At 40.9% G+C, this 22197-nt stretch overlaps 1 protein-coding gene across 1 annotated transcript in view; it reads right to left on the bottom strand.

Moving 5' to 3' along the window:
* The window catches only part of LOC139761194 (KICSTOR complex protein SZT2-like), a 388469-nt gene that overhangs the window by 161694 nt on the left and 204578 nt on the right, over positions 1-22197 (bottom strand). Inside the window, exons 38-44 of the mRNA XM_071685224.1 lie at positions 20412-20561; positions 19510-19625; positions 12268-12520; positions 9354-9550; positions 8926-9175; positions 4981-5140; positions 3405-3531 (exon numbers count right to left, since the gene is read on the bottom strand). Of these exons, the coding sequence (XP_071541325.1) occupies positions 3405-3531; positions 4981-5140; positions 8926-9175; positions 9354-9550; positions 12268-12520; positions 19510-19625; positions 20412-20561 (1253 nt within the window). The remainder of the gene's footprint in view (positions 1-3404; positions 3532-4980; positions 5141-8925; positions 9176-9353; positions 9551-12267; positions 12521-19509; positions 19626-20411; positions 20562-22197) is intronic.

Below are 22197 nucleotides of genomic sequence, written 5' to 3'. Positions count from 1 at the left end.
CAGTTCAAAACTAATTCTTTTTTTTTAGAACAACAGAGAATTTTCATGATTTAAGTTGTAATTCATTCACTGGGTTAAGGGACTGTAATGGCATTGGAATACTGCATTAATGGAGGATGATTTGCATAAGTGTGGTATTGTGTACATAGGGTGTGGAAACACACACACAGCTCATGGAATAAATATTTAAAAAGGTTGGTTGAAGATAACAGAAAGTGTGGAAGATGCTCAATCTTTCAGAAAATCATAATGAATCAATAGAAAAGCATAAACATAAAAAAAGGAAAATACATAGGTTTTGAAGGACAACAAAATACCACTCTAATGCAGGTTGAGTCCTAAGGGCACTTGAGAGAGCATTATGCTCAGTCAGAGTTGTCCTGCCATTTTATCTTCCAAAATGATGTGAATCCATAGAGAGTCACCCCTTCAACCATTAAAAGACTTATAATGCTGGTAGATGCTCATTAACAGAGCTCAATGTCCATGCAGAAATCTGCCAAGACCAACAACAACAGAGCACGGAGGTGAGGTGGCTCCACATCATTATCAATCCCTGTTCAATTAGTGACCACTACTGTCCATACCTTAGGACCTTTTCTCTAAAGGCTCCAGACACTGACAAAAGTCCTCTCTGAGGACAGACTTTATGTATTTCATAACGTATATACAGAGGTATAAGTTGAGTATTCTTGGGAAATTATACGGGAAGGTATTGCCTGAGAGGATGAAGGAATGTACAGAGCATCAGATTGGGAACCGCAGTGTGGTTTCAGATGTGGTAGAGGATGTGTGGATCAGGAGTTTACTTTGAAGAATGTATGTGAGAAATACTTAGAAAAACAAATGGATTTGTATGTAGCATTTATGGATCTGGAGAAGGCATATGATAGAGTTGATAGAGATGCTCTGTGGAAGGTATTAAGAGTATATGGTGTGGGAGTTAAGTTGCTAGAAGCAGTGAAAGTTTTTTTCAAGGATGTAAGGCATGTGTCCGAGTAAGAAGAGAGGAAAGTGATTGGTTCCCAGTGCATGTCAGTTTGCGGCAGGGGTGCGTGATGTATCCATGGTTGTTTAATTTGTTTACAGATGGGGTTGTTAGGGAGGTGAATGCAAGAGTTTTGGAGAGATGGGCAAGTATTCAGTCTGTTGTGGATGAGAGGGCTTGGGAAGTCAGTCAGTTGTTGTTCGCTGATGATACAGTGCTGGTTTCTGATTCGGGTGAGAAATTGCGAATGCTGGTGACTGAGTCTGGCAAAGTGTGTGAGAGAAGAAAGCTGAGAGTAAATCTGAATAAGAGCAAGGTTATTAGGTACAGTAGGGTTGAGGGACAAGTCAATTGGGAGGTAAGTTTGAGTGAAGGAAAACTGGAGGAAGTGAAGTATTTTAGATATTTGGGAGTGGATTTGGCAGCAGATGGAACCATGGAAGCAGAAGTGAGTCACAGGGTGGGAGAGGGGGTGAAGGTTCTGGGAGCACTGAAGAAAGTGTGGAAGGCAAGGACGTTATCTCGGAGAGCAAAAATGGGTATATTTGAAGGAACAATGGTTCCAATATGTTATATGGTTGCAAGACGTGGGCTATAGATAGGGATGTGTGGAGGAGGGTGGATGTTTTGGAAATGATATGTATGATGACAATATGTGGTATGAAGTGGTTTGATCGAGTAAGTAATAAAAGGGTAAGAGAGATGTGTGGTAAAAAAAAGAGTGTGGTTGAAAGAGCAGAAGAGGGTGAATTGAAATGGTTTAGTCACATGGAGAGAATGAGTGAGGAAAGATTGACAAAGAGGATATATGTGTCAGAATTGGAGGGAGTAAGGAGAAGTGGGAGACCAAACTGGAGGTGGAAGGATGGAGTAAAATAGATTTTGAGCGATCGGGGCCTGAACATACAGGAGGGTGAAAGGCGTGCAAGGAATAGAGTGAATTGGAACGAAGTGGTATACTGGAGTGGATGTGCTGCCAATGGATTGAACCAGGGCATGTGAAGCGTTTGAGGTAAACCATGGAAAGTTTTGTGATGCCTGGATGTGGAAAGAGAGCTGTGGTTTGGGTGCATTGCATATGACAGATAGAGACTGAGTGTGAGCGAATGTGGCCTTTCTTGTCTTTTCCTAGCGCTACCTCGCATGCACGCATGGGGGGTGGGGGGGTGTGGGTGCCATTTCATGTGTGGTGGGGTGGCGACGGGAATGGATAAAGGTAGCAAGTATGAATAAGTACATGTGTAAATTTGTATATGTCTGTGTGTGTATCTATATGTATGTATACGTTGAAATGTATAGGTATGTATATGTGCATGTGTGGGTGTGTATGTAGGTGAGTTGGGCCATTCTTTTGTTTGTTTCTTTGCGCTACCTTGTTAACGCGGGAGACAGTGACAATTCATAATAAATAAAGAATAATCTTCTCTTTCATTCTTGTCATACCTGAGAGTATGAAAAAATCAGGTGAAACTATGGATGGTCTGTGGGGCTTAACTGTTAAGGGTGGGCTTTGGTTTAGGGTGAATCTGAGCAAATGGGTCATTGTTCATCTGCTCCAGGAACTTCCTCACTAAAGCAGGAATTGGCAAATAAATATGAAACATTTATCTATTAGTGAAAAATTGCACATTTCTGTTAATTTATAAAGTTGGTTAATTCATCAATGGAAACAAATGAAATTTTAGTTATCTATGTAACAGGGACTGTGTAGAGTGCATTAAATTTGGATTTGGCATATATTTTCAGAGTAATGCATCAAACAGCATAATACATAGAGAAAAAGAACTAAAACAAGTATCATTAATCCTATACCCATTTCCATAAGATGCATATGAGATTATATAAAATTATCAGCAGCAAAGTCACCCTAACATGGAAAAAGTGCTAGGTAGACTTAATCCTGAGTAAATCACAAAAGTCATCTAATAACACTGATAGAGGGCAGAGCCACTTAAATCCACTAAGACACTGTACATCCAACAAGATGAACACCTACCTATGAAGACCATTTAGTTACTTGAGGTTGTTTATCTAGAAATGTCTATGACAATAGGCACCAGTGCAAAAAATTACAATACAGATTATCTAAGAATAACAGTAATTTACTAATCATATAAAAATAATCAATATAATCAGTTATGAATATGGATGCCTGTTTCACACTTAGGTTCTTTTCCATATCAAGGTGACTTTCCCAAGGATATTTCAATAAAATTTCATATGCATCCCATAAATATGGGTCAAAACAATAACCTAAAAGCTTGATTATGAGTCTATGAGAGGAAGTACAAATAAATGACAAAATATGAAGAAAATATTTTAAAGATCATTACAGAATTCAGTGGTACTAAGAGTGCATGCATTATCTAATCTACACTATCAGAATGTATTCTGCACATCAAAACTTCACAAATACCAGGTTCAGCGATGCCATGGACAGTCAAAATTATGTAGTGATTCCGCTTGCGTTGTGCTAAAGTGGATGGTACACCTTCCATTATCACATCCTTCTCTCCAAAAGAACTTACACGTGGCCGCAGTTCCTGCAGGTAAAAGTTCAAGTCTATGTAGAACTTGGATACTGATAAGGAAACTTTAGAATATGCAAAAAAATAAACTATGTTAATTCCTTCAATACTATTATTTTTCCAAAAATTTCTACAACTTTGAGTATCTGTTGTTCCACTGTGAGAATTATCCCTGGGGCAAGGAAGAAAGAATTCTACCTCTGTATTCCCTGCGTGTTAGAGAGATGTGTGGAAATAAAAAGCGTGTAGTTAAGATAACAAAAGAGGGGGTGTTGAAATGGTTTGGATATATGGAAAGAATGAGTGAGGGAAGGTTGCCAAAGGGGATATATGTGTCAGAACTGGAGGGAACAAGGCAAATGGGGAGACTAAATTCAAGATGGCGGGATAGAGTGAAAAAGATTTTCAGCAAGTGGGGCCTGAACTCGCAGGAAGGTGAGAGGTGTGCACGGAATGGAGTGAATTGGAACAATATGGTTTATCCCCAATCACTGCATACTTGCTCCTCTCTCCAAAACTCTTACATTTACCTCCCTCACTACCCCGTCCATAAACATATCAAACAACCATGGTGACATCACACACCCTTGTTGCAGACCAGACCGACTTTCACCAGGAAGCATTCACTCTCCTCACTTCCTACTTGTGCAAATGCCTTACACCCTCAATTAAAACTTCTCACTGCTTCTATCAGCTTACCTCACTCACCATATATTCTTAAGACCTTCCACAAAGCATCTCTATCAACCCCATCTTATGCCTTCTCCAGATCCGTAAATGCAACATACAAATCCATCCATTTTTCTAAGTATTTCTCACACACATTCTTCAAAGCAAACACCTGATCCAAACATTTTCTACCACTTCTGAAACCATACTGCTCCTCCCCAATCTGATGCTCTGCACATGCCTTCAACCTCTTAATCAATACCCTCTCAAACATCTTACCAGGTATACTTAACAAACTTATATCTCTGTAGTTTGAACACACCTTTATCCCCTATGACTTTATACAACAGAACTATACATGCATTTCACCAATCCTCAGGCAATTCATCACAGTCCATACACACAGTGAATATCCTTACTAACCATTCAAAACATAGTCAACCCCTTTCTTAATAAATTCAAGTGTAATACCATCCACTTATAACAATAACATGATACTTATAGTTAGCTACTTCATTCTCTTAACTTATCAAATTTACTGCACACCATTCACCTATGCATAACTAAAGTTTTACTGTAAAATAAGCTCTAAGGCTGTGGGAGACTTTACTACCACAGCAACTAACTAGTTAAATTATCTCTCTCTCATTGCTTAAACTAGTACCTTAGGATTTCTAACATGGTAATTGGTGCCACACACAGTGAGTTTATAAAGATGAATTGGTTCAAGCAAAACTAGAATTTAATAAGGTTTAAAATCTGACTTGTGTTTTGAGGTAACTAACGTTTACTTACATAATGCTGTGGTGTGCATACAGTCTTCATGCTTAAAGGATCATCCTCACGGCTACCACGCTTACCCAATGACACCACTGAAGAGCTTCGTGATAATCCAGTCTCATCACGGCGTCCATCAACTTGAGGTGATACAGATGTGTCTTGATGCTCCTTTAACCTAAGCAAAATACATAAGACCTTTCAGATAGCAGCCAACTTACCATACTGGATGACTTGTCAGTAGTACTGACTGATTTAAGTCTCCTTTATTAGAGTTAGTACATATGGAAAGGAGCTTACCTTTTTCACTTAACACAGATTTGTTGGCTACATCCACAGAGTGGAACCACTGAACGGCTCTAATGCTTTTTTTCTAAGTTCCACACTATCCTTAAGACATAAACTGCAAAATTCCCGAAAAATCAATCCTCACATGCACATAACAAAAAAATATCAACAGAGCTTCAGAAAGCCAGCCATACCCACTGAGACTAAGTTTGGTGTTATTAGCTTGGAAGTTCTATCTTGGGCATTAAAGGTCTTGTAATATGTTAAAACAATGTTTCTGATATAGGAGATATAGGTGGTGTCCAGAAAACAGAAGAGAAACAGGTTTCCTTTACATTTCTAGAATTTGCTTTTGTTTCAGATACATGGCATTGTGACAGATAAATAGGTGGTTGTTTGGAGCAGGTCTAGTCATTTCAATGTGTTAATGTTTTGTCATGTTATGTTTCTTGTGGGAAAGAGATCTGTGAGTTCAGACTGCTGAAGTGTGAAGAAGGAGTAAGCATTTTAATCCTATCTGGGGTTGGTGGTTGGTTTTGGTGTGGTTTGGATGAGAAGAGTCTAGTGCTGTTGCAAAAAATGAGATTGCATGGGGAGCATAATTGTTTCACTGTGCAGGTGTCAAAAGTCAGTGGTCATCAGGCAGCTGGTGATTCCTTTGGTCTGTGGTTATATTCCATAAGCTTTTGGAGGGGCAGATGACCAGGCAAGTGAAGTTAAAAAAAAAAAATTTCATTTATTATACTTTATCGCTGTATCCTGTGTTAGCAAGGTAGAGCAAGGAAACAGATGAAAGAATGGCCCAACATACACATGTATATACATACATGCCCACACATACATACCTATACATTTCAACACATACATACATATACATACACAGACATATACATGTATACACATGTACATATTCATACTTGCTGCCCTCATTCATTCCCATCACCACCCTGCCACACATGAAATGGCACCCTCTCCCCCTGCGAAGGTTCTGGGAGCATTGAAGAACATGTGGAAGAGGAAAACAATATTTCGGAAAGCAAAAAAGGGTATGTTTGAAGGAACAGTGGTTCCAACAATGTTATATGGTAGCAAAGCATAGGCTATAGATAGGGTTGTGCAGAGAAGGGTGGATGTGTTGGAAATGAAACGTTTGAGGACAATATGTGGTGTGAGGTAGTGTGATTGAGTAAGTAATGAAAGGGTAAAAGAGATGTGTGGTAATAAAAAGAGTGTGGTTGAGAGAGCAGAAGAGGGTGTGTTGAAATGGTTTCGACACATGGAGAGAATGTGTATGGAACAATTGACAAAGAGGATATATGTGTCAGAAGTGGAGGGAACAAAGAGAAGAGGGAGACCAGGAAGGAAGGATGGAGTGAGAAAGATTTCGAGCAATCAGGGCCTGAACATGCAGGAGGGTGAAAGGCGTGCAAGGAACAGAGCAAATTGGAATGATGTGGTATACCTGGGTGGACGTGCTGTCAATGGACTGAACTAGGGCATGTGAAATGTCTGGGGTAAACCATGGAAAGGTCTGTGGGGCCTGGATGTGGAAAGGGAGCTGTGGTTTTGGTGCATTATTACATGACAGCTAGAGATTTTTTGTCTTTTCCTGGCATTATCTAGGAGGAGGAGGAGGAGGAGGAGGAGGAGGAGGGAGGAGGAGGGAGGAGGAGGGAGGAGGGAGGAGGAGGAGGAGGAGGAGGGAGTTATTTCATGTGTGGCAGGGTGGCAACAGGAATGGATGAAGGCAGCAAGTATGAATATGTACATGTGTATATATGTATATGTATGTATGCGTTGAATTGTATATGTATGTATAGGTGCGTGTGTGGGCGTTTATGTATATATGTGTGTATGTGGGTGGGTTGGGCCATTCCTCGCCTGCTTCCTTGAGTTACCTTGCTAATGTAGGAGATGGCGAATAAGTATAATAAATCGTGGGAGATGGCAATTAAGCATAATCAATAAATAAAAGTTTTCCCATTTATAACTGTCCTGTGTATAGTATGTAATGTACGATAATGGACAACTACGTGTGGCATCAAGCCAAATCAATGTACATGCACCCTCTATGATGGTCAGTGTGTGACTGAGATGTCTGATATCTATTTCAGCTATGGCAGTTGGTTGTTAGTGACATTTATAAGTAACTCTTGGAAAGAAGCATAATCTGGGATTTCAAATAATGGCAAAGGGCAGAACAGGTGCTACATAACTCTTCATATGATGCCCTATGCAGCAAAAGGATTAAGGCATTGCTACTTTTGTATTCCTATATCTTTTTGCATCTTCCTGTCAACATTTTTTCATAATGCCTTCAAGCTACATTTCATCTGTATAACTTTTAAGCAACATCTCCATGGTTGTTTAATTTGTTTATGGATGGGGTTGTTAGGGAGGTGAATGCAAGAGTTTTGGAAAGAGGGGCAAGGATGAAGTCTGTTGGGGATGAGAGAGCTTGGGAAGTGAGTCAGTTGTTGTTCGCTGATGATACAGCGCTGGTGGCTGATTCATGTGAGAAACTGCAGAAGCTGGTGACTGAGTTTGGTAAAGTGTGTGAAAGAAGAAAGTTAAGAGTAAATGTGAATAAGAGCAAGGTTATTAGGTACAGTAGGGTTGAGGGTCAAGTCAATTGGGAGGTGAGTTTGAATGGAGAAAAACTGGAGGAAGTGAAGTGTTTTAGATATTTAGATATCTGGGAGTGGATCTGGCAGTGGATGGAAACATGGAAGCGGAAGTGGATCATAGGGTGGGGGAGGGGGCAAAAATTCTGGGAGCCTTGAAGAATGTGTGGAAGTCGAGAACATTATCTCGGAAAGCAAAAATGGGTATGTTTGAGGGAATAGTGGTTCCAACAATGTTGTATGGTTGCGAGGCGTGGACTATGGATAGAGTTGTGCGCAGGAGGATGGATGTGCTGGAAATGAGATGTTTGAGGACAATGTGTGGTGTGAGGTGGTTTGATCGAGTAAGTAACGTAAGGGTAAGAGAGATGTGTGGAAATAAAAAGAGCGTGGTTGAGAGAGCAGAAGAGGGTGTTTTGAAATGGTTTGGTCACATGGAGAGAATGAGTGAGGAAAGATTGACCAAGAGGATATATGTGTCGGAGGTGGAGGGAAAGAGGAGAAGAGGGAGACCAAATTGGAGGTGGAAAGATGGAGTGAAAAAGATTTTGTGTGATCGGGGCCTGAACATGCAGGAGGGTGAAAGGAGGGCAAGGAATAGAGTGAATTGGAGCGATGTGGTATACCGGGGTTGACGTGCTGTCAGTGGATTGAATCAAGGCATGTGAAGCGTCTGGGGTAAACCATGGAAAGCTGTGTAGGTATGTATATTTGCGTGTGTGGACATATGTATATACATGTGTATGGGGGTGGGTTGGGCCATTTCTTTCGTCTGTTTCCTTGCGCTACCTCGCAAATGCGGGAGACAGCGAGAAAAAAAAAAAAAATTCTATTTATAATTCTACTACTTCACAACATTATTTGGCAATTTTTTAATGCAGTCCCTGAATGACTGAAACCTGAATGCTTGGAGATAGTCAGTAACAAAAATACCTAGGAAAGATTTTATGCACACTACCCTGCTATGATGAAGGAGAAAAGTGTGCTTAATATACATAATCTTCAACCTACTCCTTATAATAGCATAAATTGATATGAAAGAAGGTAATACCTGAGGTAGAACACATTAGAGCCATTTCCAGAACTATCTTCATACACAAACATATTCTTGCGGTTATTGACAGAGAATGGATTCAGTATTGTGCGTAGCGCTTGAATGCCCTTACTTCCCACCTTTCCAGCACAGAGTTTAAGTTTGGGGTGCAGCTCAAATTTGGTTTCCCAAACTACTCTACAGGCAAAGGCTCCAGCCTTGAACCTGAAGGAAGCTTCCAAATAACCTCGATATTCAGGGTCATTATCTGAAAAGCCAAACAAATACATGTATATTATGGTTACATTAATGAAATTTCTATCGCATTCTCAGTCTATAACTTTAAACCTATGTCTCTCTTGTTTTCCTGTCAATTTTCACTACATTTTCCTCCCTTCTCACTGTCTCTTATCCCAAAAAATCATACACTATCAAACAGTACTTACCATCAACACTTCTTCCCTTTGAATCTTCATGCCGCCAAATTTCATCAGAAGTTTCAGGTTCTAACAGATGGTTGCACATGCGAGTATTATGTAATTCTTGAAGTAGCAATGTCTGGTTCACAAGCTTCACAAGTGACCGCACACTACGCACAACCTCTGCCTGCACTCCACGCCAACGAGCCATCTCTGCTTCAGTTCTGTGTAAAATTGAATAAAGGCTACATTCTTGATAGGAATGTCTCATCAGGCAACTATCCCTGCTACATTTGTGCCCATTTTTTTCATACATATTCACCATTTCCCATGTTAGCAAGGTAGCTTTAAGAACAGAGGACTGAGCCTTAGAGAGAAAATCCTCACTTGGCCCCCTTTTCTGTTCCCTCTTTTGGAAAAGTAAAAACTGGAGGGTAGGATTTCCAGCCCCCAACTTCTTCCCCTTTTAGTTGCCTTCTATGACATGCAGGGAATACATGGGAAGTATTCTTTCTCCCCTATCCCCAGGGATAATTTGTGCCCATATTCTACAAAAGAACCCCTTCTATGCAGTTCCCACATTTTTACAGTAAGCTAGTCAAGGCCATCAGGAAGGACTACAGGTTAAGGAGCTTAGTGATGTTGTGTGTTTCTCTGTATGAGGTGAGTGCAGGAGAGTTAAGTAAGTTTTCAGTGTTTTAAGAATGGAAGTTACAGTCTGGGCATGATGAGCCTTGTGATATTCAAATTTGTGTTTGTACTGTTGTAGAAATGTGTCCACAATATAGACAAAAGTGTCACTCATACATGGCTGGTGGGGTAAAATTTAAGACTTAGATGAGATGGGAGTTGTTTAACGCATCTAAAGTCATTACTGTTCATTTGTGTTTAGACAATGTTTAGTTTATTGGGGAAGAGGGGATCTGTGAATATAAACTGCTGAAGTAGAAAGGGCAAGTTTTTTGTTTTTACTTGGAGGATGGTGGTTGGTTATGATGTGGTTTCAATGGGAAGGGCTATGGCTGTATTAAAGAAATGAATGCCAAACATTCTACAGTGAGATGGCATTGGAAGTCTAGTTTCACTGAGCAAGTGTTGGGTGTCTGTGTTTGATAAGCCAGTGATTGTTCTGAGGGCTTTGTTTTGTGTAGCGTTCAAATTTGTGATGTTATATGGAAGGTGCGGGAGAAAAGCCACTACAGCAGTGAGGAGTTTTTATTGAGAGAGTAAGCCACTACAGCAGAAGAGTTTTTATTGAGAGAGTAAGACATGTGTGTGAGTAGGAAGAAAGGATAGGGAATTGTTCAAGGTGAATGTGGGTCTGTAGTTGGTGGTTGGTTATGATGTGGTTTCAATGGGAAGGGCTATGGCTGTATTAAAGAAATGAATGCCAAGCATTCTAAAGTGAGATGGCATTGGAAGTCTAGTTTCACTGAGCAAGTGTTGGGCGTCTGTGTTTGATAAGCCAGTGATTGTTCTGAGGGCTTTGTTTTGTGTAGCGTTCAAATTTGTGAGGTTATATGGAAGGTGCAGGAGAAAAGCCACTACAGCAGTGAGGAGTTTTTATTGAGAGAGTAAGCCACTACAGCAGAAGAGTTTTTATTGAGAGAGTAAGACATGTGTGTGAGTAGGAAGAAAGGATAGGGAATTGTTCAAGGTGAATGTGGGTCTGTAGAGGGAATGTTTGACATCCCCATTAACTGTTTAATATGCCCTGAACCAGGGCATACAAAGTGGTCAGGGGAAACAATGGAAAGGTCAGTGGGGCTTGGTTGTGGAGAGGGGGCTATAATTTTGGAGCATCATATATGAATAGTAGAGTGGATGCAAGAGAATGAGGCCATTTCTTTGTCTGCTTCTAGGGTTATCTTGCTATCTGTCTATATCTCTGATGCCAGTTCCCTTTAGAAATTCCCTTAAAGTGGTGGCCATGATAATATAGTCTCCATAACTAGTGAACTCTATTGCCGCTTCTTAGCCTTTAATGCCTCACCCTTAAAAGGCCACTGGGAGAGGGTATATCTAGTGCAGCATTTGCAGAGGCTCCTGCCTAATTCCTACTGACTACTTCTACCAAATGTTCCTACCTACTACTTCTACCTAATGTTTGTGTATAAAAGTTCCTACCTACTGCTTCTATCTACTGCTCCTACCATTTTGCCAAAAGGCAGGGCTAACACACAGTACTCACCACTGGAAATCTAGAGTTATGAAGAATGAGCTGCATGAGTTAAATATCATCAAGTGTTGTGTATGACAGGGAGAGAGATTCTGTAAGTTTGAGGACAGAATGCCAGCAGTCCACGTATAGGTGAGGCAGAAAGAAAAGACAGCTGCCTGGGTCAGAGGAGTGCAACACGACAACCAATGAAGTGCTGGCTAACTATGCAGCTATCACTAACCCTCCTAATAACCAGGGAAACAGTGAACAAGTATGAAAGAAGTATAGATATCTTAGCTAGAGGAGGGTCTTATGGTAAAGCTACCTCAATGTTATTTTCTTACTCAAAAAATATATCTGCAATGAACTTCTTCATGAATAACATTAGCCCAAAGTTTGATGATACAGGTCTAATAATGTTAGACTGTTTGAGATGGATGAACTTATAAACAGTCCTTAAAATTTTGGCAACCCATTCTGCACATGTTTTACCATAATACACATTCCAGCAGAGCTTACTCCAGGATGAAACTTATCTACCAAACTGAGAATGCACAGTATTGCACCATATGCCATAGAGTCTGTTGACAACCAATATCTAATTACACAGACTATCAATGTTCTATCTTAAATATCATAATCTAGTTCCTGTGCTGCTTATCTTATTCATTTGTTCCCCTACTCCTGATTACTATCAAGATGGTAGATATGATATAAAGTCAAGCCCCAACACAGCACAAAAACACATCTTTTCTACAAATATACCATATATGAACTCACCTACTATGGAAGAAAGTATCTACACGATCGTTAGAAACCCGAAGTATTAGCCAAAACTCTGGCAAAAATGGCCTCACTGACTCAAAATCTTGAAGCCAATCACAACACTCATTGTCTGAATCACTTATGTCCCCCTCACATCCATCTTCCGTCGTCTGCCCAGATTCAAGCAAGCTTGACACATCTGAGTGTGGTCCTCCAGGGACAGATCCAGTGCCAGAGTTATGCCGGCTTTTGAGATCTCCTCCAGTTCCTGGTTAAATATTATATCATTATGTCAAAATACAATGTTTCAACATAGCCTTTTATGTTTTCTCAATTTCAAAATATTTCATGCACATGCTCAAAATGTAACTGCAATAAAAGTTTTCTTTCAAATGCTGAACACTGGTGACAATGAAATTTTTTTGTATAACCCCATACTTTCAATTTCAAAAATCAAATATGAATACTTGTATTCCCCATTAGTTCATGAATTTCCATCTTGTAAGTTAGCAGGATTTTATCTTATCCAATTTTTTCATGTTAAAAAATCTCATAATTTAGGGAGAGCTCATGTGAATTTCTTGAATGGTGATAGACTGGAGTGGGCTCATTCTTTGATGACTTGCCCTGTTCTTGGATGAACCTGTGCTTACAAGCAGCTTTAGAAACTGTGGTGTATAACTGCTCTTGCTTATAAATATGTTGTTTCTCATCCTCAGGGTGAAAATTAAGCAAGCAAACATGCCTGGTGCTTCTGCTAACAAAAATAAAAAATACAAACTGCTCACAAAAAACAGACTGACATGCTCAACTTTTGCATTCAGTAGTTCATATACATGACCCAAAAATAACCCATGCAAGCTAAACAGTTTCACTGTCAAAGACAGCAGAAGAGCTTCACCTATTTCCTACTGTCCTCCAATCATCCGTAAAATCCATCCAAACAAGGCTATGACAAACACCAGCCTTCTACTAGTTTTTCTTGTGTCTGGTAAGGATTCACTTTGTCTGAAGATGGACTTACCTTTTTTTGCTCCCATACCATCATGTAAAACTTAAAGATCTCAGCAAATGCTCTGAGCACCCGAACATCAGCAGACACTTCCACCAATATACAGCCACCTAACATCATGGTTTAGGCAGTAGTTTAATTTCCCATATTTTGTACACATATTTTGGAAAGAGGGGCAAGTATGAAGTCTGTTGGGGATGAGAGAGCTTGGGAAGTGAGTCAGTTGTTGTTCGCTGATGATACAGCGCTGGTGGCGGATTCATGTGAGAAACTGCAGAAGCTGGTGACGGAGTTTGGTAAAGTGTGTGGAAGAAGAAAGTTAAGAGTGAATGTCAATAAGAGCAAGGTTATTAGGTACAGTAGGGTTGAGGGTCAAGTCAATTGGGAGGTGAGTTTGAATGGTGAGAGGCTGGAGGAAGTGAAGTGTTTTAGATATCTGGGAGTGGATCTGTCAGCGGATGGAACCATGGAAGCGGAAGTGGATCATAGGGTGGGGGAGGGGGCGAAAATTTTGGGAGCCTTGAAAAATGTGTGGAAGTCGAGAACATTATCCCGGAAAGCAAAAATGGGTATGTTTGAAGGAATAGTGGTTCCAACAATGTTGTATGGTTGCGAGGCGTGGGCTATGGATAGAGTTGTGCGCAGGAGGATGGATGTGCTGGAAATGAGATGTTTGAGGACAATGTGTGGTGTGAGGTGGTTTGATCGAGTAAGTAACGTAAGGGTAAGAGGGATGTGTGGAAATAAAAAGAGCGTGGTTGAGAGAGCAGAAGAGGGTGTTTTGAAGTGGTTTGGGCACATGGAGAGAATGAGTGAGGAAAGATTGACCAAGAGGATATATGTGTCGGAGGTGGAGGGAACGAGGAGAAGAGGGAGACCAAATTGGAGGTGGAAAGATGGAGTGAAAAGGATTTTGTGTGATCGGGGCCTGAACATGCAGGAGGGTGAAAGGAGGGCAAGGAATAGAGTGAATTGGAGCGATGTGGTATACAGGGGTTGACGTGCTGTCAGTGGATTGAATCAAGGCATGTGAAGCGTCTGGGGTAAACCATGGAAAGCTGTGTAGGTATGTATATTGCGTGTGTGGACGTGTGTATGTACATGTGTATGGGGGGGGTTGGGCCATTTCTTTCGTCTGTTTCCTTGCGCTACCTCGCAAACGCGGGAGACAGCGACAAAGTATAAAAAAAAAAAAAAAAAAAAAAAATTTTGTACACAGTCATTACTTTCTTGTATTAGATTACTAAAAAGTGCAGTTTAAAGAAATTATCTGTATAAATATCTGCTGGAAAAAATGGGGTTCTTAGTGAAAGTTAGGGATGATTCTGGCCAAAGACAAATGTATCTAGTGTTTTTCACTCCAAGCTAAATTTGCAAAGCTTATATCTCTGAAGTCAATGTGGTGTTATCAAATGCATCTTTGTTAACTTATAGAGGATACCTGTATTATTCAATTGATGTGGGTAAAAATATATATTTTTGAAGAATGTATGTGAGAAATACTTAGAAAAGCAAATGGATTTGTATGTAGCATTTATGGATCTGGAGAAGGCATATGATAGAGTTGATAGAGATGCTCTGTGGAAGGTATTAAGAATATATGGTGTGGGAGGAAAGTTGTTAGAAGCTGTGAAAAGTTTTTATCGAGGATGTAAGGCATGTGTACGTGTAGGAAGAGAGGAAAGTGATTGGTTCTCAGTGAATGTAGGTTTGCGGCAGGGGTGTGTGATGTCTCCATGGTTGCTTAATTTGTTTATGGATGGGGTTGTCAGGGAGGTGAATGCAAGAGTTTTGGAAAGAGGGGCAAGTATGAAGTCTGTTGGGGATGAGAGAGCTTGGGAAGTGAGTCAGTTGTTGTTCGCTGATGATACAGTGCTGGTGGCTGATTCATGTGAGAAACTGCAGAAGCTGGTGACTGAGTTTGGTAAAGTGTGTGAAAGAAGAAAGTTAAGAGTAAATGTGAATAAGAGCAAGGTTATTAGGTACAGTAGAGTTGAGGGTCAAGTCAATTGGGAGGTAAGTTTGAATGGAGAAAAACTGGAGGAAGTAAAGTGTTTTAGATATCTAGGAGTGGATCTGGCAGCGGATGGAACCATGGAAGCGGAAGTGGATCATAGGGTGGGGGAGGGGTCGAAAATCCTGGGAGCCTTGAAGAATGTGTGGAAGTCGAGAACATTATCTCCGAAAGCAAAAATGGGTATGTTTGAAGGAATAGTGGTTCCAACAATGTTGTATGGTTGCGAGGTGTGGGCTATGGATAGAGTTGTGCGCAGGAGGATGGATGTGCTGGAAATGAGATGTTTGAGGACAATGTGTGGTGTGAGGTGGTTTGATCGAGTAAGTAACATAAGGGTAAGAGAGATGTGTGGAAATAAAAAGAGCGTGGTTGAGAGAGCAGAAGAGGGTGTTTTGAAATAGTTTGGGCACATGGAGAGAATGAGTGAGGAAAGATTGACCAAGAGGATATATGTGTCGGAGGTGGAGGGAACAAGGAGAAGTGGGAGACCAAATTGGAGGTGGAAAGATGGAGTGAAAAAGATTTTGTGTGATTGGGGTCTGAACATGCAGGAGGGTGAAAGGAGGGCAAGGAATAGAGTGAATTGGATCAATGTGGTATACCCGGGTTGACATGCTGTCAATGGGTTGAATCAGGGCATGTGAAGCGTCTGGGGTAAACCATGGAAAGCTGTGTAGGTATGTATATTTGCGTGTGTGGACGTATGTATATACATGTGTATGGGGGTGGGTTGGGCCATTTCTTTCGTCTGTTTCCTTGCGCTACCTCGCAAACGCAGGAGACAGCGACAAAGCAAAAAAAAAAAAATATATATCTTTTTCTTTCATACTATTTGCCATTTCCCGCATTAGCGAGGTAGCATTAAGAACAGAGGACTGGGCCTTTGAGGGAATATCCTCATCTGGCCCCTTCTCTGTTTCTTCTTTGGGAAAAAAAAACGAGGGGAGGATTTCCAGCCCCCCACTCCCTTCCCTTATAGTCGCCTTCTACGACACGCAGGGAATACATGGGAAGTATTCTTTCTCCCCTATCCCCAGGGATAATATATATAAATATATATATATATATATATATATATATATATATATATATATATATATATCGTTCTTTCTTTCAAACTATTCGCCATTTCCCGCATTAGCGAGGTAGCGTTAAGAACAGAGGACTGGGCCTTTGAGGGAATCCCCTCACCTGGCCCAATCCTCTGTTCCTTCTTTTGGAAAATTAAAAAAAAACAAGAGGGGAGGATTTCCAGCCCCCCCGCTCCCTCCCCTTTTAGTCGCCTTCTACAACACGCAGGGAATACGTGGGAAGTATTCTTTCTCCCCTATCCCCAGGGATAATATATATATATATATATATATATATATATATATATATATATATATATATATATATATATATATATATATATATAAAAGAAAGAGACAGGAGGTCAAGAGAAAGGTGCAAGAGGTGAAAAAAAGGGCAAATGAGAGTTGGGGTGAGAGACTATCAGTAAATTTTAGGGAGAATAAAAAGATGTTCTGGAAGGAGGTAAATAGGGTGCGTAAGACAAGGGAGCAAATGGGAACTTCAGTGAAGGGCGTAAATGGGGAGGTGATAACAAGTAGCGGTGATGTGAGAAGGAGATGGAATGAGTATTTTGAAGGTTTGTTGAATGTGTCTGATGACAGAGTGGCAGATATAGGGTGTTTTGGTCGAGGTGGTGTGCAAAGTGAGAGGGTTAGGGAAAATGATTTGGTAAACAGAGAAGAGGTAGTAAAAGCTTTGCGGAAGATGAAAGCCGGCAAGGCAGCAGGTTTGGATGGTATTGCAGTGGAATTTATTAAGAAAGGGGGTGACTGTATTGTTGACTGGTTGGTAAGGTTATTTAATGTATGTATGACTCATGGTGAGGTGCCTGAGGATTGGCGGAATGCGTGCATAGTGCCATTGTACAAAGGCAAAGGGGATAAGAGTGAGTGCTCAAATTACAGAGGTATAAGTTTGTTGAGTATTCCTGGTAAATTATATGGGAGGGTATTGATTGAGAGGGTGAAGGCATGTACAGAGCATCAGATTGGGGAAGAGCAGTGCGGTTTCAGAAGTGGTAGAGGATGTGTGGATCAGGTGTTTGCTTTGAAGAATGTATGTGAGAAATACTTAGAAAAGCAAATGGATTTGTATGTAGCATTTATGGATCTGGAGAAGGCATATGATAGAGTTGATAGAGATGCTCTGTGGAAGGTATTAAGAATATATGGTGTGGGAGGCAAGTTGTTAGAAGCAGTGAAAAGTTTTTATCGAGGATGTAAGGCATGTGTACGTGTAGGAAGAGAGGAAAGTGATTGGTTCTCAGTGAATGTAGGTTTGCGGCAGGGGTGTGTGATGTCTCCATGGTTGTTTAATTTGTTTATGGATGGGGTTGTAAAGGAGGTAAATGCAAGAGTCCTGGAAAGAGGGGCAAGTATGAAGTCTGTTGGGGATGAGAGAGCTTGGGAAGTGAGTCAATTGTTGTTCGCTGATGATACAGCGCTGGTGGCTGATTCATGTGAGAAACTGCAGAAGCTGGTGACTGAGTTTGGTAAAGTGTGTGGAAGAAGAAAGTTGAGAGTAAATGTGAATAAGAGCAAGGTTATTAGGTACAGTAGGGGTGAGGGTCAAGTCAATTGGGAGGTGAGTTTGAATGGAGAAAAACTGGAGGAAGTGAAGTGTTTTAGATATCTGGGAGTGGATCTGTCAGCGGATGGAACCATGGAAGCGGAAGTGGATCATAGGGTGGGGGAGGGGGCGAAAATTTTGGGAGCCTTGAAAAATGTGTGGAAGTCGAGAACATTATCTCGGAAAGCAAAAATGGGTATGTTTGAGGGAATAGTGGTTCCAACAATGCTGTATGGTTGCGAGGCGTGGGCTATGGATAGAGATGTGCGCAGGAGGATGGATGTGCTGGAAATGAGATGTTTGAGGACAATGTGTGGTGTGAGGTGGTTTGATCGAGTAAGTAACGTAAGGGTAAGAGAGATGTGTGGAAATAAAAAGAGCGTGGTTGAGAGAGCAGAAGAGGGTGTTTTGAAATGGTTTGGGCACATGGAGAGAATGAGTGAGGAGAGATTGACCAAGAGGATATATGTGTCGGAGGTGGAGGGAACGAGGAGAAGAGGGAGACCAAATTGGAGGTGGAAAGATGGAGTGAAAAAGATTTTGTGTGATCGGGGCCTGAACATGCAGGAGGGTGAAAGGAGGGCAAGAAATAGAGTGAATTGGAGTCATGTGGTATACAGGGGTTGACGTGCTGTCAGTGGATTGAAGCAAGGCATGTGAAGCGTCTGGGGTAAACCATGGAAAGCTGTGTAGGTATGTATATTTGCGTGTGTGGACGTGTGTATGTACATGTGTATGGGGGGGGGGGTTGGGCCATTTCTTTCGTCTGTTTCCTTGCGCTACCTCGCAAACGCGGGAGACAGCGACAAAGTATAAAAAAAAAAAAAAAAAAATATATATATATATATTTTTTTTTTTTTTTTATACCTCGTCGCTGTCTCCCGCGTTTGCGAGGTAGCGCAAGGAAACAGACGAAAGAAATGGCCCAACCCCCCCCATACACATGTACATACATACGTCCACACACGCAAATATACATACCTACACAGCTTTCCATGGTTTACCCCGGACGCTTCACATGCCTTGATTCAATCCACTGACAGCACGTCAACCCCTGTATACCACATCGCTCCAATTCACTCTATTCCTTGCCCTCCTTTCACCCTCCTGCATGTTCAGGCCCCGATCACACAAAATCCTTTTCACTCCATCTTTCCACCTCCAATTTGGTCTCCCTCTTCTCCTCGTTCCCTCCACCTCCGACACATATATCCTCTTGGTCAATCTTTCCTCACTCATTCTCTCCATGTGCCCAAACCACTTCAAAACACCCTCTTCTGCTCTCTCCAAGTCCACTCCCAGATATCTTTTCTTTCTTTCAAACTATTCACCATTTCCCGCATTAGCGAGGTAGCGTTAAGAACAGTGGACTGGGCCTTTGAGGGAATACCCTCACCTGGCCCAATTCTCTGTTCCTTCTTTTGGAAAATTAAAAAAAAAACGAGATATATAAACTAAAAATCTGATCCAAATGTTGTTTATGAAACAAAACATCAACTACTGAGCATGAGCAGTCAGAAATAGCAAGAAAATGGAATCAGTCTTTGGACTAAGCAACTATGATGCATTCACTTTGACCACTTACCTGAATTGTGTCTACTCTTCAGTAAATCAGCACTAGTTCCCGAATTGTTACGACTCTTCATAAGTTCAGAGGAACTGTGTCGGCTTTTTATAAACTCTGCCCATAAACCACAGTTACTGTAAAATAACACACTAGTGTAAGCTTAGCAAAAATGAGAAGAATTTCAAGTCATTGTTTCCTATTCTAAAAGATTTATAGAGGAGGAAAAAAGAAAATAATAAATGATGATCATATCAAAGAGAGGACACCAAGGCAGAGATAAGTTTGGAAACTCACCCAAGGAAATATGCAGAATGTTAAGGCAACAATATAAACTGTACTACAGTCAAAACATATGGAGAAAAGAAAAGTGGGCACGAAGGGTCCTAGGATGAGCTGAATTGGTGTTTGTTGTATTGAAAGGATGGGTGACATCTCGAGTGTAAATGGGAAACTGTGACTCATGATTGTATGGGAAGTGTTGTTTCACATGTGTGTATGGCTGGAAGGGATGATGTTAAGTGCTTGATGGGTTATTTGGGAGAATGTCTGAAATGAATGATATAAAAACTATTTATATTTTTTTCTTGAAGTGTCAAAAACTGAATGATTTATAAACTATTTATATTTTTTTCTTGGGGTGTCAAAAAATGGTACCAGTATGTGTGTTCTGAGAGCCTTTTGTTTATATCTGGCTTAGATACTGATGAGTTTTGGGATGATGGGCACGTAATGGACAACAATCCTACAACAGAAAAGAAAGTTGCAGGTAAAAACAATAAAATTTCAGGGGCCTGGTCTAATCCTGTTTTCTAAACATGTATCAACTTAAAACACAGCTTACAAAATGATTTAGAATGTCAATGAAATAAATAAATATCCTTGTCTATCATACTGTAAAGCAACTACTTATATTCACAAACCTTCCACTAGTTGTCATGGCACTGCTTGGTGTGGTTCTCAACTGCTCCACAGATGCTTCTGTAATGCATGGTACAAAACTGTCCGTGCTTGCTGATTTCCGGATCACTTCAGCTGACACAGACGGTCGGGGAAGACTTTCAGATCCACACCTGAAAATACTGGTTGTGTCATCATCAACCACATGAAGCACATGCACATACCTCGGTGCTAGCAGATTCCAGGTATAATAATCTTTGTTTACTTTCCAACAAAAATATCTACAGGACAAATGATGTAGCAGTTCCTTTTATCTACAACACATGAACTTGTGGAAAAAGCATGTTAATCTTGCATAACAACAAAATTCTGTACTTTAAAACCAATTTTCATAATGAACTACCAGTCTCCAGGTGGAAATAAAAAGCCCACCAATGCCTCACACTCCAGCAATCTCTACATGTAGACCCCACCAAAGCCAACAAATGTAACGCTGTTAAAAGACCCAACAAGCACTAAACAACAGCCCTTCCAAAACAGTCTTAAATACCAACCCACCAGACATACAGACAGACATACAACCAGTTGTATTTTTCATTTTATATTCTTTATTATACTTTTACGCTGTTTCCCGCGTTAGTGAGGTAGCGCAAGGAAACAGATGAAAGAATGGCCTAACCCACCCACATACACGTATATACATACACATCCACACAAGCACATGTACATACCTATACATTTCAACGTATACATATATATACATACACAGACATATACATATATACACATGCACATAATTCATACTTGCTGCTTCTATTCATTCCCATCGCCATCCAACCACACATGAAATGACTACCCCCTCCCCCCGCATGTGCACAAGGTAGCGCTAGGAAAAGACAACAAAGGCCACATTCGTTCACACTCAGTCTCTAGCTGCCATGTATAATGCACTGAAACCACAGCTCCCTTTCCACATCCAGGACCCACAAAACTTTCCATGGTTTACCCCAGACGCTTCACAAGCCCTGGTTCAATCCATTGACAGCACTTCCACCCAGGTATACCACATCGTTCCAATTCACTTTATTCCTAGCACGCCTTTCACCCTCCAGTATGTTCAGGCCCTGATCACTCAAAATCTTTTCACTCCATCCTTCCACCTCTTATTTGGTCTCCCACTTCTTGTTCCCTCCACCTCTGACACATATATCCTCTTTGTCAATCTTTCCTCACTAATTCTCTCCATGTGACCATACCATTTCAATACACCCGCTTCTGCTCTCTTAATCACACTCTTTTTATTACCACACATCTCTCTTACCCTTTCATTACTTACTCAATCAAACCACCTCACACCACATACTGTCCTCAAACATTTAATTTCCAACACATCCGCCCTCCTCCGCACAACCCTATCTATAGCCCACGCCTCGCAACCATATGACTGTTGGAACCACTATTCCTTCAAACATACCCATTTTTGCTCTCCAAGATGATGCTCTCGCCTTCCACACATTCTTTAACACTCCCAGAACCTTCACCCCCTCCCCCACCCTGTGACTCACTTCCACTTCCACAGTTCCATCCACTACTAAATCCACTCCCAAATATCTAAAACACTTCACTTCCTCCACTTTTTCTCCATTCAAACTTACCTCCCAATTGACTTGACCCTCAACCCTACTGTACCTCATAACCTTGCTCTTATTCACATTTACTCTCAGCTTTCTTCTTTCACACACTTCACCAATCTCTGTCACCAACTTCTGCAGTTTCTAACCCGAATCAGCCACCAGCGTTGTAACATCA

Source organism: Panulirus ornatus, chromosome 39, assembly GCF_036320965.1.
Source record: "Panulirus ornatus isolate Po-2019 chromosome 39, ASM3632096v1, whole genome shotgun sequence".
Taxonomy (NCBI): Eukaryota; Metazoa; Arthropoda; class Malacostraca; order Decapoda; family Palinuridae; genus Panulirus; species Panulirus ornatus.
Note: the sequence above shows the minus strand (reverse complement) of the source record. Positions and strands in the feature narration are given on the sequence as shown.